This window comes from Thermobia domestica, chromosome 3 (genome assembly GCF_964235325.1).
Source record: "Thermobia domestica chromosome 3, izTheDome1.hap1.1, whole genome shotgun sequence".
NCBI classification, from domain to species: Eukaryota; Metazoa; Arthropoda; class Insecta; order Zygentoma; family Lepismatidae; genus Thermobia; species Thermobia domestica.
The window spans coordinates 71,487,707-71,514,585 of NC_137456.1; the positions used below are offsets into that span (position 1 = coordinate 71,487,707).

Sequence of the window (26,879 nt, forward strand, 5' to 3'; positions counted from 1 at the left end):
TTGGTGGCCCTGGTGACCCCTCTAATTATCACAGGGTCATGATTAATACATTGTTGGAAACGTTATGGAACACGGATTCCAACGAGACAATATTTGTGCAATTCTCGCCATATTCACAGAAGAAAGAAAAAAAAAGTCCAGAAAATTTGAAAAAGTAGAATTTGGGGAGCTCTGGAAACCCTCGCAGTCATTCTACGCTGACAAAATGATGGTAATGTGTAAACAACATACTTGTGACAATAATATTAAAAAAAAACAGTAATCATTGCTATAATACAAAAGAAATGTTACGCGTGAAGAAAAATTAATTGACTTTGACATTCTCTCCCACCCCCCCATAGTATCACGTTATATGCACATCATTTTTGCTGCACACATCATGTACAGCAACAAGAATTGTTTCTAGACCAATTTAGTGAAAAGATGTCTTATATGGAACCATCCTGAAAATAAATGTAATTTACGTCAAAACAAAATGAGACTCAAAAAATTAACCAACTTTGCACCCTTCTCTTCCCTAATATAAGCAACAAGTACACATACAGTGTATTACCGAAAATACCTGATTAAAAAAAAAAAAACAAGGAAAAACAAACTTTACTTTACCCCTCTGCCGTGGTACACCATACATACATAAAATTCATATAAGCGGAAAAGTACATTCTTCAGGAACACGAGCTGAGCTATTGAAGTTTAGTCGCAGTAGTGGTTAATGTTATTTACAAACTGTCATTCGAAATAGTCTGGATATGGGCATAAATACAGTTCCTTAAGCACTAATCGCAATTTAACTTACATTCCGTCTTCATGAAGGTTTTATCCCCTGGGAGTATGCTGGAAGACTACATTAGTGGTTTATCGCAGTGATTAACTGGTATCTTTAGCTTAGGAATCCACAAATAGGACTGAATGCTAAAAGAAACGAACGATGAGTGAATAAAATGAATGAATAATGAAAGAAATTGTGTAATTAGAAAGAGGAATGAAATCATCAAGGATGAGAGGTTATCCACCATAAATTTACATGGCATGGCCTGGAATCGAACGAATAACCCTTGGAATCAGAGGTGAAAGCTCCATCAATTTGGACGCGTTTACGATCTCGACCTTCATGATTTTCGCTAGCATTGCGTGTGAGATGAGATTTCAGCTTGTTTCGCGAAATATCGCGAAAATATCATGAAAACGCTACAGTATCACAAAAATCCAAATTTTGATGACCTCTATAGAAGTCGGGGTAATGCATATTCAAAGTACTTTAGTGTCTAATTCTATGATCAATATATGGCGGATTTGAAATGAATATGAACAAAGTTTGAACAAGGGTTTGAAAATTTGACTTTTTTCAAAAGCCTTTATTATTTTAGAAAAAAAACCTTGGATAAATATCTGATCCAGTTGCAATAGATGTAAAGATCACAATGACTAGTCATTTGAAGTTCCATCTTTAATAATTACTGTAATGTGTATCAATACTGTGTTCTTATAGATATATTATGTTATCTTTTGGATTATATAGAAGATGAAATTATCGTCTGAATGTAGTAAGTTACGTAAAATTCATTGGTTTCAATCGCCACTTAAGTAGTTAACACGCTTAGCCATTCTATTGTTATTTAACAATCCTTGATTCTCAACTGAACAAGCAGTTACATTTAGAATTCTATTAGAGACTTTCTATTTCAGGTGTGTCCCTTGTAGCGCTGCTGTTGATGTGTCTTCCCTCGAAAGATGAGGGACAAGTCGCTGCGGCCGAAATTCTTCAATAGTTTGGTACGGACAGGGTTGTCACATTGAATTATTTCACGGGCTTCGCTATGCACTGTCTTGTTAATCATTCTAACTAGGGACAACTCCAACGTTGAATCATGAATCTGGGGATAACCTATATATTTCCTGAAAGGGTTTGTCAAGGAAGTTCCAAAACATCTTTCAATTCCTTGCCCGGAAGTGACTCCACTCCTTCAGGGTTGGAAATATATAGAACAACTTGACCTATATATCCTATACCTAAGTACTCCACATGACTAGTAGGTTAAGAATATAATATGCACTGCCCAATTATGTCCTATATCAAGATAATAAATCCCAAAAATGATTATTTCACTACAAATATCCTACATTAATGAACCTCACTATCACGCCGTAAAGTGATCGTGATACAATGTGAGTTACGTGGCTCTCACACCTTTAAAACTCCAAGTCCTTGCAGCCCCATCTTGCCAGGACCGTGACGTGTGAATTACATGACTCTCACATATAGCCAAAAACTACAGCCAAAGCTCTGGCAAACAACATCCAGCCGAAGCCTTCTTCCCTCCATTACCCGGACTTTGTCGTGGCTAGAGGGCCTAAACCCTGAAGGATGACCAATCGGGTTTATCTAGCTACAAAGAAAGAACTGTTCGGATCGAGTAAATAAGCTCAAATTATCACCTCGACTAATTTTCCCCAATTAGTAACTTAAAATCTACGGCGGGGATTGGGCCGAAGAATGATTCATGTATTTTCCGAGGGCACATTTGAAATAGAAAAGCTCTACTGACAAGGTACAAGATGGCGGCCGGGGTGGGTAACATATGTCAGAGAAGTAGTACTTGATCCTACTTGATCCAACTTTGTGGCCCCGCGTAGCGTAGTCGCTAACACTCTCGCCTTCGGTGCGAACAGTCCTGGGTTTGATTCCCGGTGGGGACACTCGGTCGAAACAGCGTAAAACGCTTTTTTAAAGGCCAACCACCCCGAGGTTTTCCTCATTCACACCAGGCAAATACCGGGGTGGTCCCAGGTCGCTTCCCTTTCCCCGGATAGTGTACTCACCGAGGGACGTCATCCTTTAAACGTGACGGCCTAAAATGGCCAATAGATGCCGAAAGCCCAGAAATCAAAATCCTAAATCCCTTGATCCAATTTGTTTTGGATATGCCCACATTCATGTCCAGTTACATCTTAAAAAAAAAAAAAAAAAAAAAAAAAAAAAAAAAAAAAAAAAACAGAAATTTAGTGTCCGAGCGTTATAGTAGTGTATGATTGAATTCCGGATACATGAAGGCCCATAAATATGTAAATTACTGGTATAGGTCGCTAAAATTAATACAATACATATTGGGCAGCGGAGAACTTTGCATTTGAATCAATTTTACACGAATCCTGAAGAGACAATTTGCGAATGTACCTTGTGAGAAATATTACTTAAATCAAGAATATGATTCAAATGCTTCAAAGATACCTAAAATGTATTAAAATATTTCATAACTAGGGCCCGGAAGTTGAGGAAAAATCTTTTTAACGAGTGCCCGAAGACAAGGCTTAACATTATGTTCATTTTGGGTCATTGTAGGCCAGAAAATGGTGGATTTTATTTGTCCTTTTTTGCCTTTTTCAGCGTTTTCGTTTGTTTGTTTGTTTGTCTGTTTGTTTATTGGTCTTTTGTAAGCTTTTCATAGGTGGTCTTAACGTCTTATTTTGTACTTCATGCACACCCACGTCTTCTTTCGACAATAAATTTACTGGTTACTAATTCGAATCACCACCACCTCTTAAACATCTTTTAAGACATTCTTCAACGACTGGATTGATAAGACCAGATCTGCAACAATCACAAGTCAGATAAGGAGGCGTAACAATGTCCTCCAGCAAGGGGGTGTGAGGGGAGGAAGTTTTCTTATTTTAGTTTGGGCTTCAGTTTATGGAAGAAGGACAGACCGTTAACCTACCAGAAGCTTGTATTTCTTGAGCATTATATTCATTAAATATGTAATTCTAATTAAATTGGGTCTTGTTTTTACGTAATTTTTTCAGATTTTAGGTCCTTTTTTAAAAAAAGATATTTTTAGGACTTTTTATAGGTCTTTTGTAGGCAATTTTTAGGTTTTCAACTTCCGAACCCTATTCATAACACATAATTTTGTAGATAATTCTTTGTGCATGTTTAGATGCATTCTTCACCTCCTTGCAGGCGGTTGATTATAGACCTAATGATGGTAATAAAAGCATCAATATTTATGAAGTCGACACGACAGTGTTGAAGGAGAATTTTTATTTATTTATTTATTTTTAAATATCCTATCAGGTTAGATGGAATGAGGAATATCATTTTTTTTTATTTACTACAAACTACGGTCGAAATATTTCTTTATAGACTCTTCTTTTGATATTTGTAACATATTGTCCAGTCTTTCAGGACAAGAAATTAAAATTCAAAATACCACCTAAGGTTAATACCTAGTAATTGTGTGTCTTCTACTCTAAATATTTAAAAATATATTTACATATACAGTATATCTTGTAAAATGTTTAATATCATTTGCGAGAACATATAAAATGTACAAAATAATTACACACAAACATACTGCTCCTACAAAAGTAGATACGGTATTCAAAAAGATCAACCTATTACAAACACAACTTCGGGATAATCGCACTAGCTCTTAACTCATAATTCCGCAGATATAATGTGCAGACAACTCTAAAAGTACTATCAAGGTTTATCCATTCTTAATTGCATCTGACAATGAAAATTCGCTGATTCTGAAGTATGGTTCCGTTCCAGCCAAAGCAATTTGTGCTCCTTTAGAATCCAAATGTTTAACCCTTGAATGCACCGGATACAGTTGTATAACCTAGAATTGAAAAATATATAAATTCAAAAAATTATTTCTACTTTTACGTTGATCTGAATTTGCGATTTGTTTGCTAACAAGGGATGCTTGTGAACTGTAAAACGGGTTTAGAACACCTGAAAACTATATTTAACAGGTCTCTTGTAGTTATGACCTTTTGCTATGTGATAACTGTCAATAGTCGCAAATATTAATGATGTTATTGTGCAACGAAATTTTGGATCGTTAATTCAGCTTTATCTCTCTTTGTTTAAGATAAATACAAATATTCTCAAAATCCGTACAAAAAATTAATGAGATATTCCGGTGACATAGTACATTCTGTATTACAGAGGCTTTTCACAAACTTTTCCGCAGTGTTATACGTAATGTAATATTACCAACTCAGCAGCTCTTTATTTGGTTTCAAGTGACATTATTTCTAGTTATAATACAGGGCTCGGCATTTAACGTTCCCTATTTTGAGTTCATAACATTGTTCGCGGGAAGGGTTGCAACCCAATCAAAAAAAATATTCACGCTTAATAAGTGGCATTTATTCAAGTGAAACTGGTACTAAAACATACGCTATCAAGTCTTTCATTATGGCATTGGGAAGAGGTCACTAGAGAATTAGGTTATTACTTTTCATTAACTTTCCTTGGTTAATGAGAGATAAGAACCTAAAATTAACACTAATTCTTAAACTTTAGTTTTTTAACATCTTTCAATTAATAGGGTAAATGAAATTATGTTCGCCATGCTTAGAAATTCTCCGTAGTTGTGGTTTTTGTAATCGTAAATAAAAATTATGGGTTGGAAACACTCGCCGCTAAAAGTCAAGTAACATGTACCTAGTTTCCACTGACATCTGCAATATCGTGAGCAAACTAGGAAGCAAGCAGTGCAGTTTCTAATGCACAGTTACGTCGAAACGAACGACAAAGAAAGGCGCAGAATAACAGTAGTACGTTGGAAATTTCTTTGTAAGAATTATATTCAGTCCTGGTAATTATTGATATCGTAATCGTAAACTGTAATAATGTTGTGAAAAGATTTGCTTTGAAAAATGTGCATGTACAAGTAAACAAACGTTGTTTTCTTTCGACTATGCACTTGCAGGTAAGTTCGCTAGAGCAACGTACAATGTTGGGAATCTGGAATTTATGGCGAATGTGGAAGTCCAGAAATTCGTCTGCTGTTCTTTTAACTGGGAAGAAAATGTAGTATACGGCGACAAAATCTAATAACAAGCAAGGCGTATGAGTAGTAATCGCGTGACTTGAGGCCATTTTTACCGCCCCCTAGAGCGTGGCGCCCGCCGCCGCCGCCAAAATTTTGCGCCCCGGGCGCCCGGCGCCCATTTTTGGGGTTACATGTTATGACGTCATAGGGTCACGTGATGTTAGGCCATGCCTTTTTTGGGTTACGTGATGTTAGGCCACGCCTTTATGGGTTACGTGGTGTTAGGCCACACCTTTATGGGGTAGTTTTACCGAGGTGGGTTGATTTTGTTTTCTTTTACGGCATAAAATTTTGGAGATCGTTACTTTTTAATGGAATATAGGTGTATATATAGTTTACTTTGCGGTATATAATTTCAATTTTTGCGCCCCTAGACCACACCCCGTTCGCCTTTATGGGGTAGGTTGTTGATTTTGTTCCCTTTACGGTATAAAATTTTGGAGATTGTTACCTTATGATGGAGTACAGGTGTATGTATAGCTTATTTTGTGTTACTTGATTTTAACTTTTGCGCCCCTGGAGTGTGACGCCACTGAAATTTTGCGCCCCGGCCCCTTTAGTTTACATAGTTTACGATCCGCCTTTATGGGGTAGTTTCACGTATGAGTTTATTTGTTTCCTTTTATGGTTATAAATTTGAAGAATGTTATTTCCTTTTTTACCTTATAGGATGTATATATAGCTTACCTTATTTTTGTTCTCTTTGATACGCCCATGCGCACACCTTAGCATTACGTTATGGGGTCACGTGGTGTTAGGCTTTATGGGTAGACCTACCGAAGGGGTGCAGGGGTACATAGGACCATATCCCTTAAATTTTGGAAATTGCCAAATATAAAAAATTTGGTATGGTAGCCTAGGATCATAGTATGTACTTCTACTAGTATTGGGGGTCCATCTCGTTTCCTTTCATGGGTAAAAAAATTGCCAAAAATTTAAATTTCGGAGGTTATTGACCTAATTTATCCCCTTTGATGAGGTCTTATTACCCTGTATGGATATATGTGCATATACAGGGTCAATTACCTTTCATAAGAAATGGGTATATTTGTGCACCCCTTTAAAAAATTTGGGAGGAGTACCTTGGCCCACCCCTTAAATATTGGAAATCACCCAATTTAAGCATTTGGTATCATAGTGCATGACTTCAACATGTATCATGATAAATTTGGGTGGTCTACCTCGATCCCTTTTAGGGGTACAAAATTGCCAAAATATAAACGTAAGCAATACGTTGTACCACGTGTTTGGGTTTTGGCCCAATTTATCCCCTGGCTACCACACCAAATTTTTAGATTTGGCAATTTCCAAAATTTAAGGGGGATGGTCCTAGGTACCCCTGCCAAAATTTAGGGGGGTGGGCCATGGTACCCCTACCAAAATCTAAAAGGGGTGGTCCTATGTACCCCTAGGCCATTGACCCCGGGCCACGTAACCCAAAAATGGGCGCCGGGCGCCCGGGGCGCAAATTTTTGGCGGCGGCGGGCGTCACGCTCTAGGGGGCGGTAAAATGGCCTCAAGTCACGCGATTACTACTGTATGGAAACTGGACTCGATGATAACAGTAGACTACAACTTCAAGGAGTGAACAATATCAAGTCAGAAATCAAAGTGTTGTGGCTTCTTAGAAACCGAATGTAGTGGAATATAGAAGTAGTGGAGAAAGCTAAACGGATCAAGTCAACATTTTGTGGTGACTGTGGAGATGATTACTTCAATCCAAAAGGTTAAAAAAGTGAATTAGCACTAATGCTTAATTTAGTATCATGCATACTGCAACAAAGTTTCAAGAAAACAGTGTGGTTTGTGCACAATGTGAAATAGTGGTGACGCACTTGCTTCCGATTCAGAATCTGATTATAAGAGCGTTTGTTAAGGTCGTATACATTTGTAGATCTACGCTTACCTTTGTAATATGTTTCAATTGTACCCTTTGAAACATGGTAATTATACATGATTGTATTGATTTTTCAGTAGTTTGTATCTTCTATGGTAATTCTGGCTCTTTTACGCTTTGTTTTCTATGGCTACAACTTTTGTACATAGGCCTACGTACACTCAAACTGACAATAACAATACATAGGTTATATGGCGATTTTCCCAGCATGTGATGAGAAGTTCGCCACTATTCCTCGTTTCCGTACTTTTAATAGTACGGCATAAGTATGGGTAACACAGTGGTTATTTTGTTTTCCTCATAATCTACAATGACTACTTTATATATAGTATAAATTTGGTTCTTCTCCCATATTTTGTTTAGAAGACAAAAAATAAATCGGATTTTGGTGGTGAACTTCCCCTCAGTTACCCTATTTTCAGATTTGTGCATTTCTTCTAATACTGATAATTTAACATCGATACCTCACTTTAATCATATTGTAATACTTAAATTATTCACGTAAGGAATATTCCAGTCAATTGGAAAAAGTAATCATCAAAGAATGAGACCATAAGGAGACATGCCAAGCGAAACCCAGGGCGTTCATAACGTTAAGTTTGTTCGCATGTTAAATGGTCAGCAAACTGGAATTTTATGCATGACTCCAGGATTACCATCTCCTCCATTTCAGTATTATTTGTTTTTATTTACTGAAACCATTGAAACAAGAACATTATACGCGAATAAGACGTACATATTTGGTCACCCTTATGTCACAAAAAAAGAAGCTTTTCCGAGTTGACAACACTGTGACGTTGGTGATACTGCTTGTGGATAAACCTGTATAGTACGTATCATGACACAAAGATTTATCAGTGATTGTTTAAATACACTTGAATATATTTGGATTTATCTTATTTTGAAAACTAGCATTCTTTGGATTTCCGATCTACAGATTTTGTTATAGGGGGTAACCAGGGGATAACCAAAAGTTTGTGCAATCACCTAGAATGTGACAAACCCCCTTGGACATACGCTTTATAGTTAGATCCTTGTATGTTAACCACGCAAGTTCTGGACTTGTTACAACTCTTTTTCTTTTTAGGTAAATCACTGAAGGTGCGATGATTGATAAATTTCCAGGTGTTATTAAAAAGTAGCAAAATACATGAAGTCAGAAATTCTCGTCGTTTATATCTGATTGTAAGGTAAATGTGATATTCAAGCAGATCTGCATATGAAACTCTGGTCAATGTTGCTTCCTTTTCCATGTAATGTTCCAAAATTAACCATTTACATGTAAGCATCACTTTTTTTTTTTTTTCAACGGCTTATGGCATATTCCCTGCTCGCGGTCTTTTTGTTTTATAGATTGGTGATAGAGGATTCAGGTTTCATCACTTATAACAATTCTGCTCAGAATTCTACCTCCTTCGACCTGAAAAGAGCGCAAAAGTTGATCAGAGGCCATATGTCATGTATTTATCACGACGATCGTTCAATTCAACAGTCAATTGACTGACATAGCACCAATCTCGCAGACACCTCATTGAACTGCAGTACCTGATGAACAATAATGTATGATTAACCAATACTAATATCCAAAACGGCAATTACTTCCTGCACTATCAAACCTATTTCCCTTCACAATCTCTTCCACTGAGGTGATATTTGCGGTCGTCATCACTCGGCATGCCTTGCCAGGTTGTGAGCCGCTCTCCAAAGAAGTTATGCCTCTTTCATTATTTTATACCACTAGTAGCCTTGATGCACGGACACATACGAATTACCGTATGGATTTTAATTGGTTTAAAATCTTTATTACTCAAAAAAACCCATCACAAATCTCTGCTCTAAAGCAGTGCATGACGCTAGTGGGGCGTCTATCTTGGAACTGAAGATGCTTCTAGTCTAGTGATTCTCCATGATGCTGCCACATTCTGGCCATTCTTTCAACAACAACTTTGTCTATGTAGAAATCAATGATACAAAGTTTGGAATTTAATCGCATTTTTAATGTTTAACATTTGTATTACCCATGTAACCTCAGGGATCGAACTTAGGACCTCTATTATTTATATTATTTGTTAATGATTTACCACCTGTAATAACATCCTCCCACAAACTATTGTTTGCTGACGATTTAAAAATCTATCGTAGTATCTCCACGGAGTTAGACGCTATTTCTTTGCAAAGCGATATAAATTCTATTTTCCAATGGTGTGAATCAAACAAATTGCTGTTAAATATTAAAAAATGTAAAGTAGTATCATACACCAGGAAAATGAACTATGTCCGCAATGTGTATACTATTAATCAAACACCAATTGAAAGAGTGGATTATATAACTGATCTTGGAGTCACTCTGCAGTCAAACCTATCATTTGATATTCATGTCAACAGAGTAGTTGGTGAGGCCTTTAGGAACCTTGGCTTTGTGATGAGATTAGGAAGTGATTTTTCTAACACCGATGTCCTCAAAACATTATACATTGCCTATGTAAGGTCTAAGGTGGAATATGCAGCGATAATATGAGGTTCTGATAGTAAGAAATATACAAGTAAAATCGAAAACATTCAAAATAAATTTGTGCGCTTTTTAACATATAAAGAAACAGGGATATATCCGAAATTTGAGAAGTATGAAGATCTTCGAAGCAAATATTCATTACAATCACTTGAAAGCAGGAGGACTCACTTCATTTTATCTTTCTTACATAAAATAATACATAGTACAGTAGATTCAGAATATTTACTATCAGAAATCAAACTTCACGTCCCACATAGAGCAACCAGACCCCATAATAGCATATTCCATCTCTCAGCGCAAAGGACTAATGCATTGGATGTATCGCCTGTCAGAAAAATGTGTTTATTGTATAATAAGGTGTTAGAAAAGCACCCAGAGATAGACATTTTTAGCTATAGACAGAATTTTACTCTAAATAAATAAGGTGTAGATCATGTTATATGTATTTTAAAGTATTTTGCAATCGTATTATTTTGTTATCATATGTGTATTTTAAATTATATTATCATGATGGAAAACTGTAATTAGGCATCCGCCTGTTGTTTTCTGAAATAAATAAATAAATAACACATTTTTATCATGAAAATAATTAACAAAATGAAACTTTAATGTTATATTAACTTTGTTCGAATGAAATGTCCACCCCCAGGTGTGTCATTTTCAAAAGAAAAGAGAAAGAAAGAAAAATGAAAACTAGAACACCTGGTTAATCAATATAGTCGTCGTGTCTGTAACTACATAGTTTTTCCCTCGCTCTGCCAACGATTGCATTTGTTGGCGAAAAACGTGTATAGCCTACGATACGAAGCTCTCAACCGCAAGTTACTCCCAATCATCAGGAAAAATCTTTTCTTCTAAGAAGTCACGGAAATGCCAAAAGAGATGGTAGTCAGTGGGAGAGACATCAGAGGACTACGATAAGTGAGGACGGATTTCATAGTGCAACTAATGGAGAGACTATGCGACAGAATTGTTGTCCAATATGAGGATACCATGTCTGCTGACCATTGCTGGATGCTTGCCAACAAGTTTGCGCTGAATTTCATAAAGTTCAGCATTGATGGTTTCACCTAGCCTGAGAAAGACATGATGGATCACTCCCCTATAGAACATCATACCAGCAATATCTTGTGTGGGTAGAGATATGTTCATCACGATCCGACTGTTGTCCTGACATGCAATAGTAGATTCATTTTTCAACCGAAGTGACAATCCTATGCTGGAAACTTACCCGGTTATCCTTACACTCAGAGAATTTCACATCACAGATAATTATTCTTGTTGGCTGGTGTCAACTCACGTGCCACTCATGAGTTCAACTTTTTCGCTTATCGATTGCACAGAGTAGCCAAACAACAGTGATATGATGTATATCTAAGTTATCTACATTGGCACGAACACTTTCTCGAGAGTCTTCTTTCAAAATGTTCCTGAGAAGCTAAGACGAACGTGATTATTAGTTTTATCACACGCAATTCATTTTGCAATTCTGTGTCACGAAACGAAATTTGACAAGCCAACAGCGAATGGTGCACTAATTCGACGTTCCAGCCCTTTTTTCTTTTGCGGCATACTGTACAAGATGTCCCAATTTAAATTCGTAAAGAAAAAAATACTCACAATTATGTGTTCTCAATAATCTGTTCAACAGCACACTACGTCCTGACTCTCTGAGTACCCTATTTAATGGATGTGAACAAACTTTGTAACTTTAGACAAGCGACCTTAGTAGATCCCTGTGTTATATTGCTGATGTGAATTCCTCACCAGACGAGAAATCGGATATTTCATTTCATCAATTTAATATACTCTCATATCCAACAGACAAGGCGTGACTTAAAGATTGCTGGTAATCACCAACAGAGATTTTGTGATTACTGATATTCACGTATGAAAGCTAGTAACAGAAATCCAATTACCAAAACATTTACCAGTCCAGTGCAGTTATTATTCGTAACCGTGGTTGATTTAAGGTGATCATGATAATTATGACTCTCACAGTAACATAGATCCTATACACAATGGTTATCAAAATAATAGAAACACCTGAAGTTACAAACACCCCAGATATTTGAGTTGGCAATGGTCAAATGGCAGCGCCGGCCTGTGGTGTTGTTACAGCAAACCCCGCAGTACATGAGGACAAGTTGAAAGGGAGTGTATAATGAAAGGAACAGATTGGGTTATTTTGAAAATGAGGGACCTCCCTGATTTCCAAAGAGGGAATATTTTGGGGGTTTGGTTATATGATGCAAGCCTGATAAAAGTAGGAAGTTCGTTGAATATGTCGGGACAGTGTCCAAGGTGGTGACCGCCTACAAAACTCACAGCAACACTACACTGGCGAAGAGAAACAATGGTCGGGAGAAAACACTTAGTGACAGATCCGGCCAAGCATTAAAAAGGGGATTGTCACTCCGAACTGTCGTGCGACTAGCGCGCAAGTGACGGAAGGACTCAAGCATCATCTCCCACAACCTGGTCGGGTTGTACGGGGGCTGATAAGGGACCATAATGCTTTAGCTCGACGCCAATGGTGTCGCGAACATGTAACATGGACCGTTGATGACTGCAAACGTATGATATGGTCCGATGAGTCATAGTTGAAATTATATCAAACTACGGACCGTGTTTATGTTTCACGGACACCAAAAGAAGTGCATGATCCACCCAACTGTGAAACATGGCGGCGGTTGTGTGATGCTATGGGCTACATCATCAGGTTTTCAATAAGTCTTGTGCTGACGCTTACCAGTTGCCTTACTGCGCGTGATTATGTTGATATTTTAAGGGAACCATGTGGACCCTATGGCCCAGATCTTGTTTCTGAGCTATAAGGTCATATTCCAAGACGGCAATGCGCACATTCACACATCTGGTGCTATTGTAGCGTGGTTTGAGGAAAGTTGAATACCTCACTTGTCTCACCTAATTACCAAACTTGTACGTAATTGAATATCTGTGATATGTTTTGGAGATATGCATCCAGCGCGGGTTTTCGCCTCCATCATCTCTGACGGAATTGAGTATTGCACTTAACTCGGAGTAGTGTAATATTCCATTTACTACCATTTACGACCACTATGACTCCATTCTATGTCACTTAAGGGCTCTTCTAAGGGCAAAGGTGGTCCGACACCACAATAAAATATTAAGTTGTGCTCTTTTTTAAGTGTTTCCGTTTCTAAGCCTGTGAGTATATAACATCTTTGTTTAATATTTATTGCTTACTGAACTGCAATACTTGCTGGGACTTTCCATCAGGGTTGTTTTGTTCAAAACAAAATGTTTAAAAACAAATGATTAAAACTTGTTTTAAACAAATTTTATATACATTTTAAACATTTTGTTTTAAACACGTGTATTTTGAAGACTTGTTTTGAACATGTTTATTTTTATTTTATTTTATTTTTATTAAAAAAACTGTCAGAAAAAGAAAATGATCAAAAAGTCCTTCTCATTCAAAAGACTTCTTTCCATGTGAATGTTTTGATTTCTCGTGGCTACAGCAGGTTAGTGTGGTGATCTACAATTTATTTTGTCCCCCCTCCCTTGTTTTTAACGTTTATTGTACTGTTTAAATGCTTATCAGTTAACTTTTGAGAAAGTCTCGTAGTCCAAGGTTGCACTTTTTATAGAACTGATAAAAAAAAATAAAAGAATTATCATGGAAACAAATTTTTGTGTTGTATTCAGAAAGCAAATAGTTCTTTGCTAAATTGTGCTTCTGAAATATCGCAGGCATTCATTGATACAGTACATGTTGGTTCTCAGTCTTCGTACATACATACTTTAGAGCAGCCGGTGTGCCGCGACACACTGGTGGGCCGTGAATGAGCCGCTGGTGTGCCGCGAGGAAATCGAAACAAAATTACTAATTCTATCAATCAAATTGCAAGACATAGCGAAAATATATATTTGTATTTCACGTTACTATGAACCTCTACTATGAATCTACAATTGTAAGTTTCATACCATGTTACTTTTCTGTACATTTGTAATGTTGAAAAGTATTTGTTGTCACTGTTATGACCATTATTGCTTCTTTATTGTTGCAGACTATTTCGTAACTAGAAATTTTAAATTTACACTGAATCTTTTCAACAAAGCAAACATGCATACAAATTACCTACATTTGTGTTTTAAAAGTAAAAGAGATTTGTTTGTTCGTTCGTTATTAGTGATCTTTCTTAGTGAAAGATTGGGTGCAGTTTTCGAAAAAGAAAACGTATTTTTAAAAACCTGAGTCCTATATTTCCTCCGTATTTATTCGGTGTAAGGACCTCAAACTTGTTCTGTTGGACTTTGCTTATCAAAAGGTTTCTAAAACTGACTTACTGTCCCCAAAATCTGAGATTCAGGGTGGAGTTGGAGCGGCTGCCCTCCTAGCCGCACTCTTGACTGCGAAGATATTACGTTTAGAAATAGAATCCATTTCCTGAGTAAAACTGAACCTTATTGAAAATGGACTTGGATCCATTGTGCTCGGAACGCCCCAAACATTACTTTTCTTCAATAAATTATTGACTTGAAAAAAGCAACCAATTACATAGGCTTGCAGAAAAAAAAATTAAAGTTAACACAACGCGAAGTGTGCTTCAAATATTACTTTTCGAAAATTTATTATTTTAAAATAATTTTGTTAGCGTCAGTGTTCTGTAATAGTAATCAAATTTTGCAACTAAAATCTCACCCGTTTCCACGAAACGTGAGTTTAGCCCCTAAGAACATGACTAGTAAACTTTTAGAAACAGTAACTCTGAAATGACTTGTCTTAGGGCTAAAATAACCGCACAAGCGTATTTCTGGTAAAAAATTCTAGCCTTAAAACATGTAAAATGACTCCCTTTTCATTTGAAATTTCGAATTGCAATCAAAGATGGCAGCCATGATGCTTGAGAGCACCATTTGATGTGTCAGACCACTTTCAAGTTTCATCATTTTCCCTCAACCCGTTCTCAACACACAAGGGTGGTGAGTACTTTTATTTCACCATGTATATTGATATATTGTGTGAAATCTCCATAGTAGGTAGATTTTAAAATCTACCTAAAAAGCTTATTACAACCAAGAAATTACTTATGAGAGTTACTGGCAAGAGGGTTAGTAAAAGGGGGTCGTGATTTGAAAAAAGTTGTGAATCTATACTGAAATATTCTGTACCCAATACATTGTAGTCTTAACAGGAATAAATAAATGAAAAGGTCGGTTACAAGCAGTGGTGCTATTCAGCCAGTTTCGACCGGTTCGCTAGAACCGGTTGTTAAATATTTCGAGCTCGCAGAACCGTTTGTTATAACCAGACATAACAGTGAAATTTAGCCAGTTATACCCAGAAGCAGTAAATTTCAGTTTAGCTATCTTTGTTTTTAGAAAGTAGCTAAAGCGTTAAACATATGATTGCGAGAAACAATGTATAAGCGATTTATTTCTTAATCTCAAATGCTCAGATATCAAGAATGAAAACTCGGATCACATGAGTGTACTGTGTGTTTCAGATGTAAAGCATCACGGCCAGTGCCCAATGATGCACAATATTCCGCGCGGTGTTGCCGGATTTCGGACTCCCCTTTCTCTTCTCGCTCGTCCTCCAGTTGAGATTATGACACATACATTGGCAACATTATTCACAATGTAAATGTACTATTCCAGCAAACTCAAGAATTTTGACTGTGCATCCTAAAAGTATATATAGTAACTAAATTACTTACCTATTAACTTTTCCACTGAATATGCTAAACACTCGTCTTCAACATTACTTTCACTATCGCCTATGTCAGTTAATATTTCGTCATTGTCTGAATCTGAGTCTTGTAAATTTATTATTATGTGTTCCAAAAACTGTAAACACTAAAAATAATTCTTCGAGCTTAACTTCGTAGCACTTGAAAGAAAAAGAAAGAAAAAACGAAGAAAGAAAGTAAAACATCTGCAGTATTCGGTTTGCTTAAAGACATTGTCAAATATAATTTTGGAGAACAAACGAATTACCACGAAAGAAAGCAAACGAGACACTGATGAATTCTCACTATGCTAGAAGAGAAGTTACGTCCCTACACAACTAGCTCCTTTCTTTCCTTATCCGTTTCCATAACAAGTAACACGCTTGGGCTTGGTGTAGGTGCCACGAAACCAATCCATCTGATTCCTAAGCAACTCGATATGCTCGAGTTTATTTTGGGTTACGATCATTTATGACACCATTCAGACGCCTGATGCTTTTGGTTCCCTTATAGAGGAGAAAAGACGGTGTTAAAAATCGCACATAATAAGGCAGTGGAACGTGAAAGAAGAAAAGGAACAGAAAACATACTGCGTTTCTTCTGTCGAATGAGAAAGAGTCTATCTTGAAGTAAATTTCAAAACAAATTACAAACTTCCCATGCTTTATTCTTACGATATTAGGCGTATATATATGAATCAGATTGCAAAGGTATGTAGCCATGGGGAAAAAGGGGGCCCTGTATTTCCAAACTATTTCTAACTCCAAAACGAAGTTCGTCTGGTATATTTAATAAACTTATTTAACAGTTAATGCAAATGAGGGACATTTATAGTGAAATATGAAAATTAAAAAAAGCAAACATCATCAATTCGGTTGCTATACCTAATTGAAACAATTCAAATTAATCATATGTTTTATATTCTCATTTCCCTAACTGGGGCACTGTGAACTCGCTACTATATTATTGCATAATAATATCTGAGTTGATATATTTTCGAGTTTTTTCCCTTTAGTATTTTAACCTACATGAACACAAAGTCAGATAAACAGACTGCTATAAACAGCATTTGTTTCCTTGTGAATAGCTTATTCATTTATCTTACAATCCGGTTTTCAACTTCAGTACTGTCAAGATCCGTCTTTTGATAAGGTAGCATCGTGAAAACATAATATGTGTATAGTATATATGGTGAGTTAAAATGCTTTCATATTCTGAAAGAGGTCATTTGTTCTGTTTTTAATGTGTGAAAAGCTTTCCTCCCCCTGAAAGTAATGTTCCCCTAGAACAACCTGCTGATTACACCCCTGATTCTCCTGTAATAAAAGTTGAGTTCCAGTTCCAAATCGAAGAAAAATCCACTGGAAATTAGACGTGGGATTCAACGCTCGTTTTACTAATCGTTTTATATGCAAACCTTTAAAAGTGTGACAACCAGTTGTCATAAAAAGATGTAGTTTCACGTATGTGTTCGTAATTCTTTTCTCTACTTGGTAAAGTGAGCAGTTAATGTGCTAGTACAATATTTCTAATAAGTGCCTCTGGTATTGTCAAGATTCGCAGTAGCGCGAGAAGTCAGCGTGCAGAACTATCTGTCGCGAATTGTCAACACCACTCAAAGCCAATTGGACGCCGCGTGAAGCCAACTCAAGGTCATGCCGCTTATCATTTGAAACACATAATAGTGATGAGGGTTATTTAGGTCTACGTATATTTGAAACGCATACATATTATCAACACTTGCTGATCCATTGCAGGATTAAGATCTTTCCAATACTTTTTGACAATATATGTTGGGTAATTTGTTTCCTAGATATTTGCAGTAGTACCTAATTTCGTAACACCACCTTGTATTAGAATGCTGTATAGGTCATTTCTTGTCACTTGTGGTATCCAGTAAAAAATTTGCTTTTGTCTACTTTGTACGGTTTGTTTCCTAAGAGAGTTATATCTATTTATCTACATTGATATATATATATATATATATATATATATATATATATATATATATATATATATATATATATAACGATATGTATGTACATACAGAACCAGTTGTTAAAGGATTAGAATAATATCAAATATATGTTTAAAATCATGTTTTAAACTGTTCAAAATGTTTAAAACATGTTTTTTCCGTGTTTCTTTAAAACATGTTTAAAACATTTTAAACACCTTTTTCATGTTTTAAACACATGTTTTGTTCTCTTTTTTTTGTAAAAAAAAACTATTTTTTACAACCCTGCTTTCCATCCTAAAAATAACCTAATTATAAAAGGCTAACCTGTCAGTATGTGTGTTAAGCTATTTTTGATAAATATACAATCTTGCTTTAAGGTATCTGTAATGTTCATTGTAGAAAAACTGTCTCATATAGTTACGCAAATTCATAATAGTAAAGTCATGCTAATAAGTGTTGTGTACAGGGCCGTGCCGTGGGAGGGGGCGAGCGGGGCGACAGCCCTGGATTCCGAAGTAGGGGAGGCGAAATATTCGGGAGAAAAAAAGAAAAAAAGACAGGAAAAATTACTCTGAATATATGTATGGGGGCGCCTTCGTATACTCTCGTCCCGGGCGCTGATTTTCCACGGCACGGCTCTGGTTGCGTATAACAAAGTTCTTGAAAAATTGCAGTAAAAAGTACGGTATGAAAATTGAGATGACTGGTGGACCAACTTAAACAAACAAACAAAAACGTTAAACGTAACCAATTAGAACATTTAATTAAGCACGGTTTTAACCTAAAAGCACAGCGGCCCAAAGACTCGGGTGTGAAAACTATAATATTATTAAATGTTCTTAAACTCCTGATTAATATTTACTGTCTCAAACTGTTTGGTGTTCAAAAAGATTCAGGTAACGAAAATCATAAGAGTGCACTTACAAGTTATATACAAATCTTGGAGAAAGTGATAAAACTTAGTGGCTGTAGATGGCAGTACGAATCAAATTATATGAAAACTGGATTATTGACAACGCCATCTAGCGGCTATTCGTGTAACTTGTTCAACTTTACTCTTTTCGAGATAATCAAATGAAGCCGACCCCTTCTCTAACAATGTAAATTCACCAAAGAGGAACGGCTCTACCAGCAACGTCATTTCAGATTTTGCTTTGGGGAGGGGGAAAGACCCTAGATGTTAGTAGATCTCCATGTTTTTCATTGATATATTATTATTATTATTATTATTATTATTATTATTATTATTATTATTATTATTATTATTATTATTATTATTATTATTATTATTATTAGTATTATTATATTCTGGATTAAAATGTATATAGATGTCAAATTCAGGGGGCAATTGTCCCCCCTGGAGCAAAAGTTTTATCACGATAATTTCAAAGTTTGTTTTTCGTTGTTTTCAGGAATTGCATAATGTAGACAGATCCTTAACACACCTTTTGATGCACTGAAACATCACCACTGTTGCCAATTCAGAATGTTAATTTATGAAAACCACGTTTTCCCTAGTAACCCCTTACAAAGGACTCATCCGATTAGTTATCGGTGGAAATGAAAAATTCTTTTTTCCATTCCATAGTTTACAAGCTACTCCAACTATTCAAACTGAAAATGAACGACAGAACATCCATAAGTATGAGTTATGGGTCAATTTACGTGTTTTGTAAAATAAAATAAAATAAAATAAAATAAAATAAAATAAAATAAAAATAAAATAAAATAAAAAATAAAAAAATATTTAAACCTTCGGTTACATCTGGCAACACTGTGTGGTTCCTAGTGTACTTCAATCGTTGCTTCCTAGTTTAAAAATATATGCATGAACAAGGCTTCATTTTGGTATAACCACTGTTTATCGCTTCCGGTTCAAAAGTTTTACTATCCCAAACTTCGGGTTGCATTGTATATTGGACACCCTGTACAAATACATGAAGGACATAATAAATATTTTAGTCTTCTGTACACTACACACGTTACACGTTGCTACCTGTATATTAAAATAAGCTGTTTAGATTTAATTTTAGTGTCACGGTTAATATTGATAAACCGAAGAAATAATATATTTAACTGTGCCTCAAGGAAATATGTAATCAGGGGCGGTTTAAGGTTTCTGGTGCCCCTAAGCACTCTGACATAAGGCGCCCCCTCTCCAACATACACCTACGCACTTCTAATAAAACATCAGCTCAACTCGTTTCATATATATATATATATATATATATATATATATATATATATATATATATATATATATATATATTACAACTATACAAAAACTCCGTTCATCACATTACATAAAAGGTACGTTTATGACGCTTTGAATCTTACAGTGGTTATAGGCTACGCCTTTACATGTCATAATTTGGACGGTAACACTATCTTTTTATCTTTCAACATCAACAGTTACTGGAAATAGTACGATATTTGTTACAGAGTAAAACTCTTCTTCCTGGCTTTAGCGTCTGCAAATAAACTAACAACGGGTTCAATAATCTATCTATCTTAACAATTCGCTTTCAACACACATTTTACTAAGAGCTGAAAGCTTGTTGTTGTGTATTTAGGACCGCAAATGATTCTTAACGCGTTTTAACGCAGAAAAAGAGCTTTACCCTAAACAGTTCGAAATTGGCGCAGATACAAACAATCGTAGGCAAATATCTACATTAGGAAAGATGATTGTCCGAATGTATTTCAACATTTCAGAATCAGTTTTGATGGCTACACCACAAACTTTCAAGTGAGCTTTGAAATGAATACATTCATTCGAAAAACTAAAATAAGTCATCTTTGTAATGGAGAACCAATGCATTCGCTTGTGCTCGAATGGTTTCACAGTCAACACTATTCAGTTTTGCTAGGAATTTTTTTTTTTTTATTATTATTTATCATATTGTATGCCATTTTCCTTCTACACAATTCAGAGATGAGGGAATCCACAAATGTCCTCGTACGAAATCGTTCTCTTCCTCTTCTGTTTCCTAGGGAGCAGTTTTCCTACTTTTCTTCCGTCCCTTGTCATGTAGCTCTCCCTATGCACCGAACTCCATACGAACAATTTGCAAATGTGCTTCCAATCTGCAATTACTTCTGTCTGTTGCTTCACTCACATCAGTATCTGTTGCTTGTAGTTCTTTTTTTATTATTATTATTTTTTTTTTTATTATTGATTGCATCGAATCGCTCCATGATCTTCGCCCAGATAATACACATCAATTCCGACTCTAACTATCGTAGTTTTCGTCAATAATCATTAGCATCACTACGGGTTTGTGGATGGTTTTCCATTGTTGTCACTTGCAACTTGCTCCTTAGCTACACACAAGCGTCTGCCCTTGCTCACCAACAAGTTGTTGTTAACCTTTTCAGAACATCTGATCCTGGCTACAAATGTTTCAGTAGAATTGTCCACCTTCTGTCTGACACATGAGAAGAAGTTATACAGTTCTGCAGTAAACCGAAAAACGAAATAGCGCGAAAAGACTCAGCGGCACAAGTTCCTACAAGATTTATGGAATGCGCAAAACAAGGTATGTATTCTGCCAAAGGACTAACATCTTTAATTCTTGCCTGTAATTCAGGTAAGCTCCTGACATGTTCCTAGCATTATCGTGGCTTTGTCCCCCTACAGTGTTTTGTATGAAGTCAAGATTTAGAATTTCTGTCAGCACGCCTTGTGTTAACTTCTCATATTTGTATCCTGGGTGCTCAATAAACTTAATCAACCTTTCTGCTGTTTCACCATTTTCCTGAAGAACATAGCAAATCACAAAAGTAAGCTCATCTATATGTGAAATACATATGTGGAATCAACAATTATGGAGTAATACTTGGCTTCTTTCAACGAAATAGCTCAAATGGTAGAGCATTGGCTTCGCATTCTGGAGGTCGTGGGTTCGATCCCGCTGCCGATCATCCTGACTGGGGTTTTTCAGGGTTTCCCTCAGTCCTATCAGGCAAATGCTGGGATGATACCTACTAAATAGGCCCTGGCCGATACCTTCCCAAATCCTTTCCATTGTTGTTGTTGTTTGTTAGATATCCAGTATAAAATGGCCTATATCTGGTGATTGTTAAATAAATAAATAACTCTTTCACAATTTCTTCAGTTAATTTGTCTCCCAAAAGTTGGATGTATTCATCTCATATGGTCAAGCTCAAATAGAAAGAAATTCCTCTCCCAGCATTACCAAACCGGGCTATTTGATCGGTTAAGAAAGTGTCGAATTCTGCTATGGCTTCTTAAAGCCCTATGTAATTTCCATTATGTGATGATCCGAATGTCTCCTCATGTCCACAAAATGGCAAACCTCTGGACAACGGTGCCAACTTTCCTAAATTTATGTGGGTGCATATCAATGGCGGGACGTGTTATATGTTTTCAGGAGAGTCTCGATATCTTGTGATTGATTTCCTTTTAGTTAGTCATTTATAAATAATGTCAAAAAGGGCTGTGCTGTAATAAAGTAAAATATACCGGTACTCTAAGAATAAGTTGGGACTGCCCTAAGGCAGTCGATAACATGGCTGATTTAAACGCAAGGGAAACTGGTTCAAACCCTGGTCTAACTAGGGATGATACCATACCAGGACCAAGTACCTGGGGATAATCTATATATCGTCTGAAAGCTCTTGCCATGAGAAGTACGAAACCATTTTCAAATTACGGGCAAATCCGCAAACTGACCCTATATCGAGCCAATTTGTTGGTATTTGTCACCATATGTATGGTATATTCGACAGAAGTAAAAATGAATGTTACGATGCATCACATGTAATCCCCTGAGCCCATTATGTTACTGCTAGAACGTGACTCGGGTAAGGGTTTGATAATATCACTTTGATCCAAATGTACCCATTTCGTCAGTGTTGCCAACCACTTGTAAATATAACGTGGCAGATGGTTTCTGTACCACTCGAGGTATATCCATGAAACGTGGCATAAACACCATTCGTCACTACAGAAAATATACTTCGTACATATTCCTCTCTCAAGGACCTGTTTGTCAGTATTGCCAACCAAGTATAAAAATAAGAAATTGGGAAACAAGTTCCGTACGATGAGACGTTTATACACAAAGCCTGGCAGAAACATCACAAGAACTGTAGCAGAAAGATGTTGAGTGTGGCCGTCTCCCAATCATTCTACGTTGTCAGTGTTGCTAACACGTGTAAACATCACAATGTTGAAAATGGTGTGAGTGCCATTGAACGAATATATAACAAATGTGACAGAAGCAGCATTAGGCAATGGAAAACGTAGTGTGAGTGTCCTCGTCTCCCAAGCAACCGAGTGTGGCAGTGTTGCCAACCAATGCGACATATTCAAGATTTTCGCATGAAGTATACCGCACTGGAGGACATAACTGACAACATGGGTGTTTGTGGGTTCACTAATATACTACAAACCTAGTATAGGTCACACTCTAATTATATCCGTCAATGCTGTAGACTTCACGCGAAGATCTTGAATGTTCGCATGGGTTGGCAACACTGCCACACTCAGGTGCTTGGGAGACGGGGGCCTCACACTATGTTTTCCATTGTTCAATGCTGCTTCTGTCACTTTTGTCACATATTCGTTCAATGGCACTCGCGCCATTTTCAACATTGTAATATTTACACTTGTTGGCAACATTGACAACCTAGAATGATTAGGAGACGGCCACACTCAACATCTTTTTGCTATAGTTCTTGTGATGTTTCTGTCAAGCTTGGTGTATAAACGTATCATCGTACGGAACCTGTTTTACAATTTCTTATTTTTATACTTGGTTGGCAACACTGACCAACTGGGGTCCTTGAGAGAGGAATAAGTACGATCTATATTTTCTATAGTGACAAATGGTGTTTATGCCATGTTTCATGGATATAGGCACAGAAACCATCTGCCACGTTATATATACACAAGTGGTTGGCAACACTGACGAAATGAGTACGTTTGGGTGCAAAGTAATATTATCAAACCCTTACCCGAGTCACGTTCTAGCAGTGAACCAAACAAGAACATAATAGGCTCAGGGGCATCGTAATAGTCATTTTTACCTCTGTTCAATATACCATACATAGAGTCACAAACACCAACAAACTACCCCATATAGGGTCAGTTTGCGGGTTTGCCTCTCGTACTAGTGCTGTCGAAATCGGTTTTTGAAAAAACCGAAAACCGGTTTTTGAAAAGAGTGAAATTTCATAAAACCGAAATGTCGGTTTTGAAAACCGCTTTTGCGGTTTCGGTTTTGAAAACCGCATTTGCGGTTTTCGGTTTTCAGAAAATTGGTTTTCTGAAAAACCGAAAACCGCAAATGTCACAAAAATACGACAGCACTAAATCAAGTAACGACGAGAAAACAGCAAAGAATCTGTCCCCACTCCGGCTCACAGTTGCCAGATGGAGGGAAATTTCCCTCGGCGTAGGGAAAAAATGATCAAAATTTGCAGAAGGAAAAAAAGATATTTTTTCTTAAAATGTCTTAAAGTGTGGGAAAATTCTTGGTGAATATACTTTTACAATTGGCAGAATAAAAAAATAAGTTGCAATTTCTCAAAGAGGCACGGCTATCGTTATTGGAAAGTAAAAAGATAGAATAAAATATGATCGGTGTTTCCTTCACGTATAAACTACTGCAGGTGTCTGGGACTTGCGATAAGAAGCCAGTCAACACATGCAAAACCACAACATTCACATTTATCATAGTGGCAACAAATCAACAATAAAATTGTGTATTGAGATAGAGATTTTCTTTTTTTCTTTTTTATTAAGAAAGCTAGGTGGTGCCTTTTTGTTAACAAAAGAAAGAGTGGCAGTACTATTTTTAAAAACAAGGGGAAAGAGTAATAATAATATAAAAGATGTCTGTCTAAGTGGATGATATTTCAAATTGAATTTCATGAGTTGCATGTGTATAGGGATATACCTCATTTCTATTGAGCTTAGTGTTGGCTTATTACCCCATTTTAGCGGGTACCACCCGATTTTCAGGTTCTATATTCGTCCCCCGCTTAAACATATCTTAATCACGAAAAACCACCCGCTTTTTGGGATTGGAGAAAAATCTAAGAGGACTTAGTTGGTATGGTACATTCAACGTAAACCGTTACACCTCTGACAATCTCAATCGCGATTGAGTTAAATTTGGACTCGCGCTCGGGCTCAGGCTCAGGCTCTGGGCTATCTGAGCAGTGCGCGTGTGCAGAATCATTTGCTAATAAGAGATCTGCTCTAATGCACAATGGTTTTCTTTGTGTAGTTCATGTGTTTTTAATGTAATGTATTGGAAGTTCTATACGAATGAATATTCGTTTGTAGATGTTGTGACAAACATACTTGAATTAATCATGCCTTCATAAGCTACAAGAATGCCGAACGACAATTTCAAGTGTAACTTTCAAGACTCTTATAGAAGCGAATTTACGTTTCTTAGCCAGGGCAGAACTCAGTTTGAAGCAAAATGTACACTCTGGAAAACTGTTTCGTTTGAAAAGTAGGATGCAGGGAAGCAAACTGGACCTCCCCTGATTTTTATATAGTTTGTAAATTAGACCACAAGGAACACGAATCTGAAGGAAATTTGACATTCCGAGTTTCGGAACTCGAGATATTAAAACTTAAAGTTTAATATAGACGCTATCTATCTATATGAAAAAACACAATATTCTCTATACAAAACATATTATGTCCTGTGAGATATATAAAGGTAACCAAGAAAGTTATGTCGCTTTTTGTGGAGGTCTGTGTTCAATTGACCTTCATACCGTGAGTTGAATGCGAATGGATATAAGGCGAAGGTCAGTTGTTGGTGTGGGTATATCCAATATTCTACCTAGTTGTGGCAGTTCAGTTACAACGTGAATTTGTGTAAGGACTGAGTGAATATGGAACCTCCACAGAGCGTCATAAGGGCGTGTATGCTATACGAGTTCAAACTTGGATCGAACACCACTGCAGCAGAGCGGAAGATACCTCAGGCCTTTCGTGAAGGTGTCGTGATTACGCAGACAGTGCAAGGGTGGTTTAACAAGTTTAAGAACGGTGACGAAACACTCACGAAAGACGCACCACACGTGCCGGAAGACCAACACATGTACAAAATGAGGATCTTCAGGTAGCAGTTGAGCCGAACTGTGGACAGACATGTGAGGAACTGGGGCTAACATTCAATGTTAGTGGAGAAACCATTCGCCAGCACCTCTATCAATTTGGGAAGCACTGATTTGTCTCCGGGCCAGAAGGCTACGCATGCAGACACCTGTGATTCTTTGCTGTCTCGTCTGAGGAAGGAGCCATTTCTGGACAGGATGTTGACATGTGTTGAGAAGTGGGTCCTGTACGAAGCTCCACGGCGTCGTCATCATTGGTTAAAATCCCATGAACTGGTTCCAAAACAGCTGAAATCAGCAATGCAGCAGAAAGTCCTCCTGTGTGTTTGGTGGACTGCTCACGACATCGTGCATCGGGAACTGCTACCGGGTGGTCAGAGCAGAACATCAATGCAACTGTCTACTGTCAGCAGTAGAGCCGTGTTCAAGAAAAACTCAAAACCCTGGAGCCAACACTTCTCAATCGCTACGGGGTTCCCCCGTTACGGAACAACGCTATACCCCACATAGCTAGAATGAGCCGGGACACCATCCTACGCTTTGGATGGGAAACACTATTGCATGCGCCATACTGTCCGGACATTGTACCGTCCTGTTATCACCTGTTCCTTTCCTTGGACACTCACTTTAGAGGACTCCAGTTCAACTCCGTAGTAGAGGTGCTAAGTGCACTTGATACCTTCTTCGCTTCACGGCAAACCAAGTTCTACCGCGAAGGAATCCATGCCCATCCCGAACGTTGGCAGAAGGTCATTGATACTGATGGGTACTGTTTTTGTTCTTCCAGGTACGTCTTAGGTGATATATCGATGCTCTAAGTCATAGGTCAAAA

The 26,879-nt window shown here is 37.1% G+C and overlaps 1 protein-coding gene across 2 annotated transcripts in view; it reads right to left on the bottom strand.

Moving 5' to 3' along the window:
• Window positions 1-4,281: 4,281 nt before the first annotated feature.
• LOC145681453 (uncharacterized) overlaps window positions 4,282-26,879 on the bottom strand; it is a 59,629-nt gene continuing 37,031 nt past the window's right edge. For both annotated transcript variants that reach the window (XM_081753096.1, XM_081753095.1), the window contains exon 8: window positions 4,282-4,622. In XM_081753096.1, the coding sequence (XP_081609222.1) occupies window positions 4,488-4,622 (135 nt within the window). In that variant the 3' untranslated portion in view covers window positions 4,282-4,487. The remainder of the gene's footprint in view (window positions 4,623-26,879) is intronic.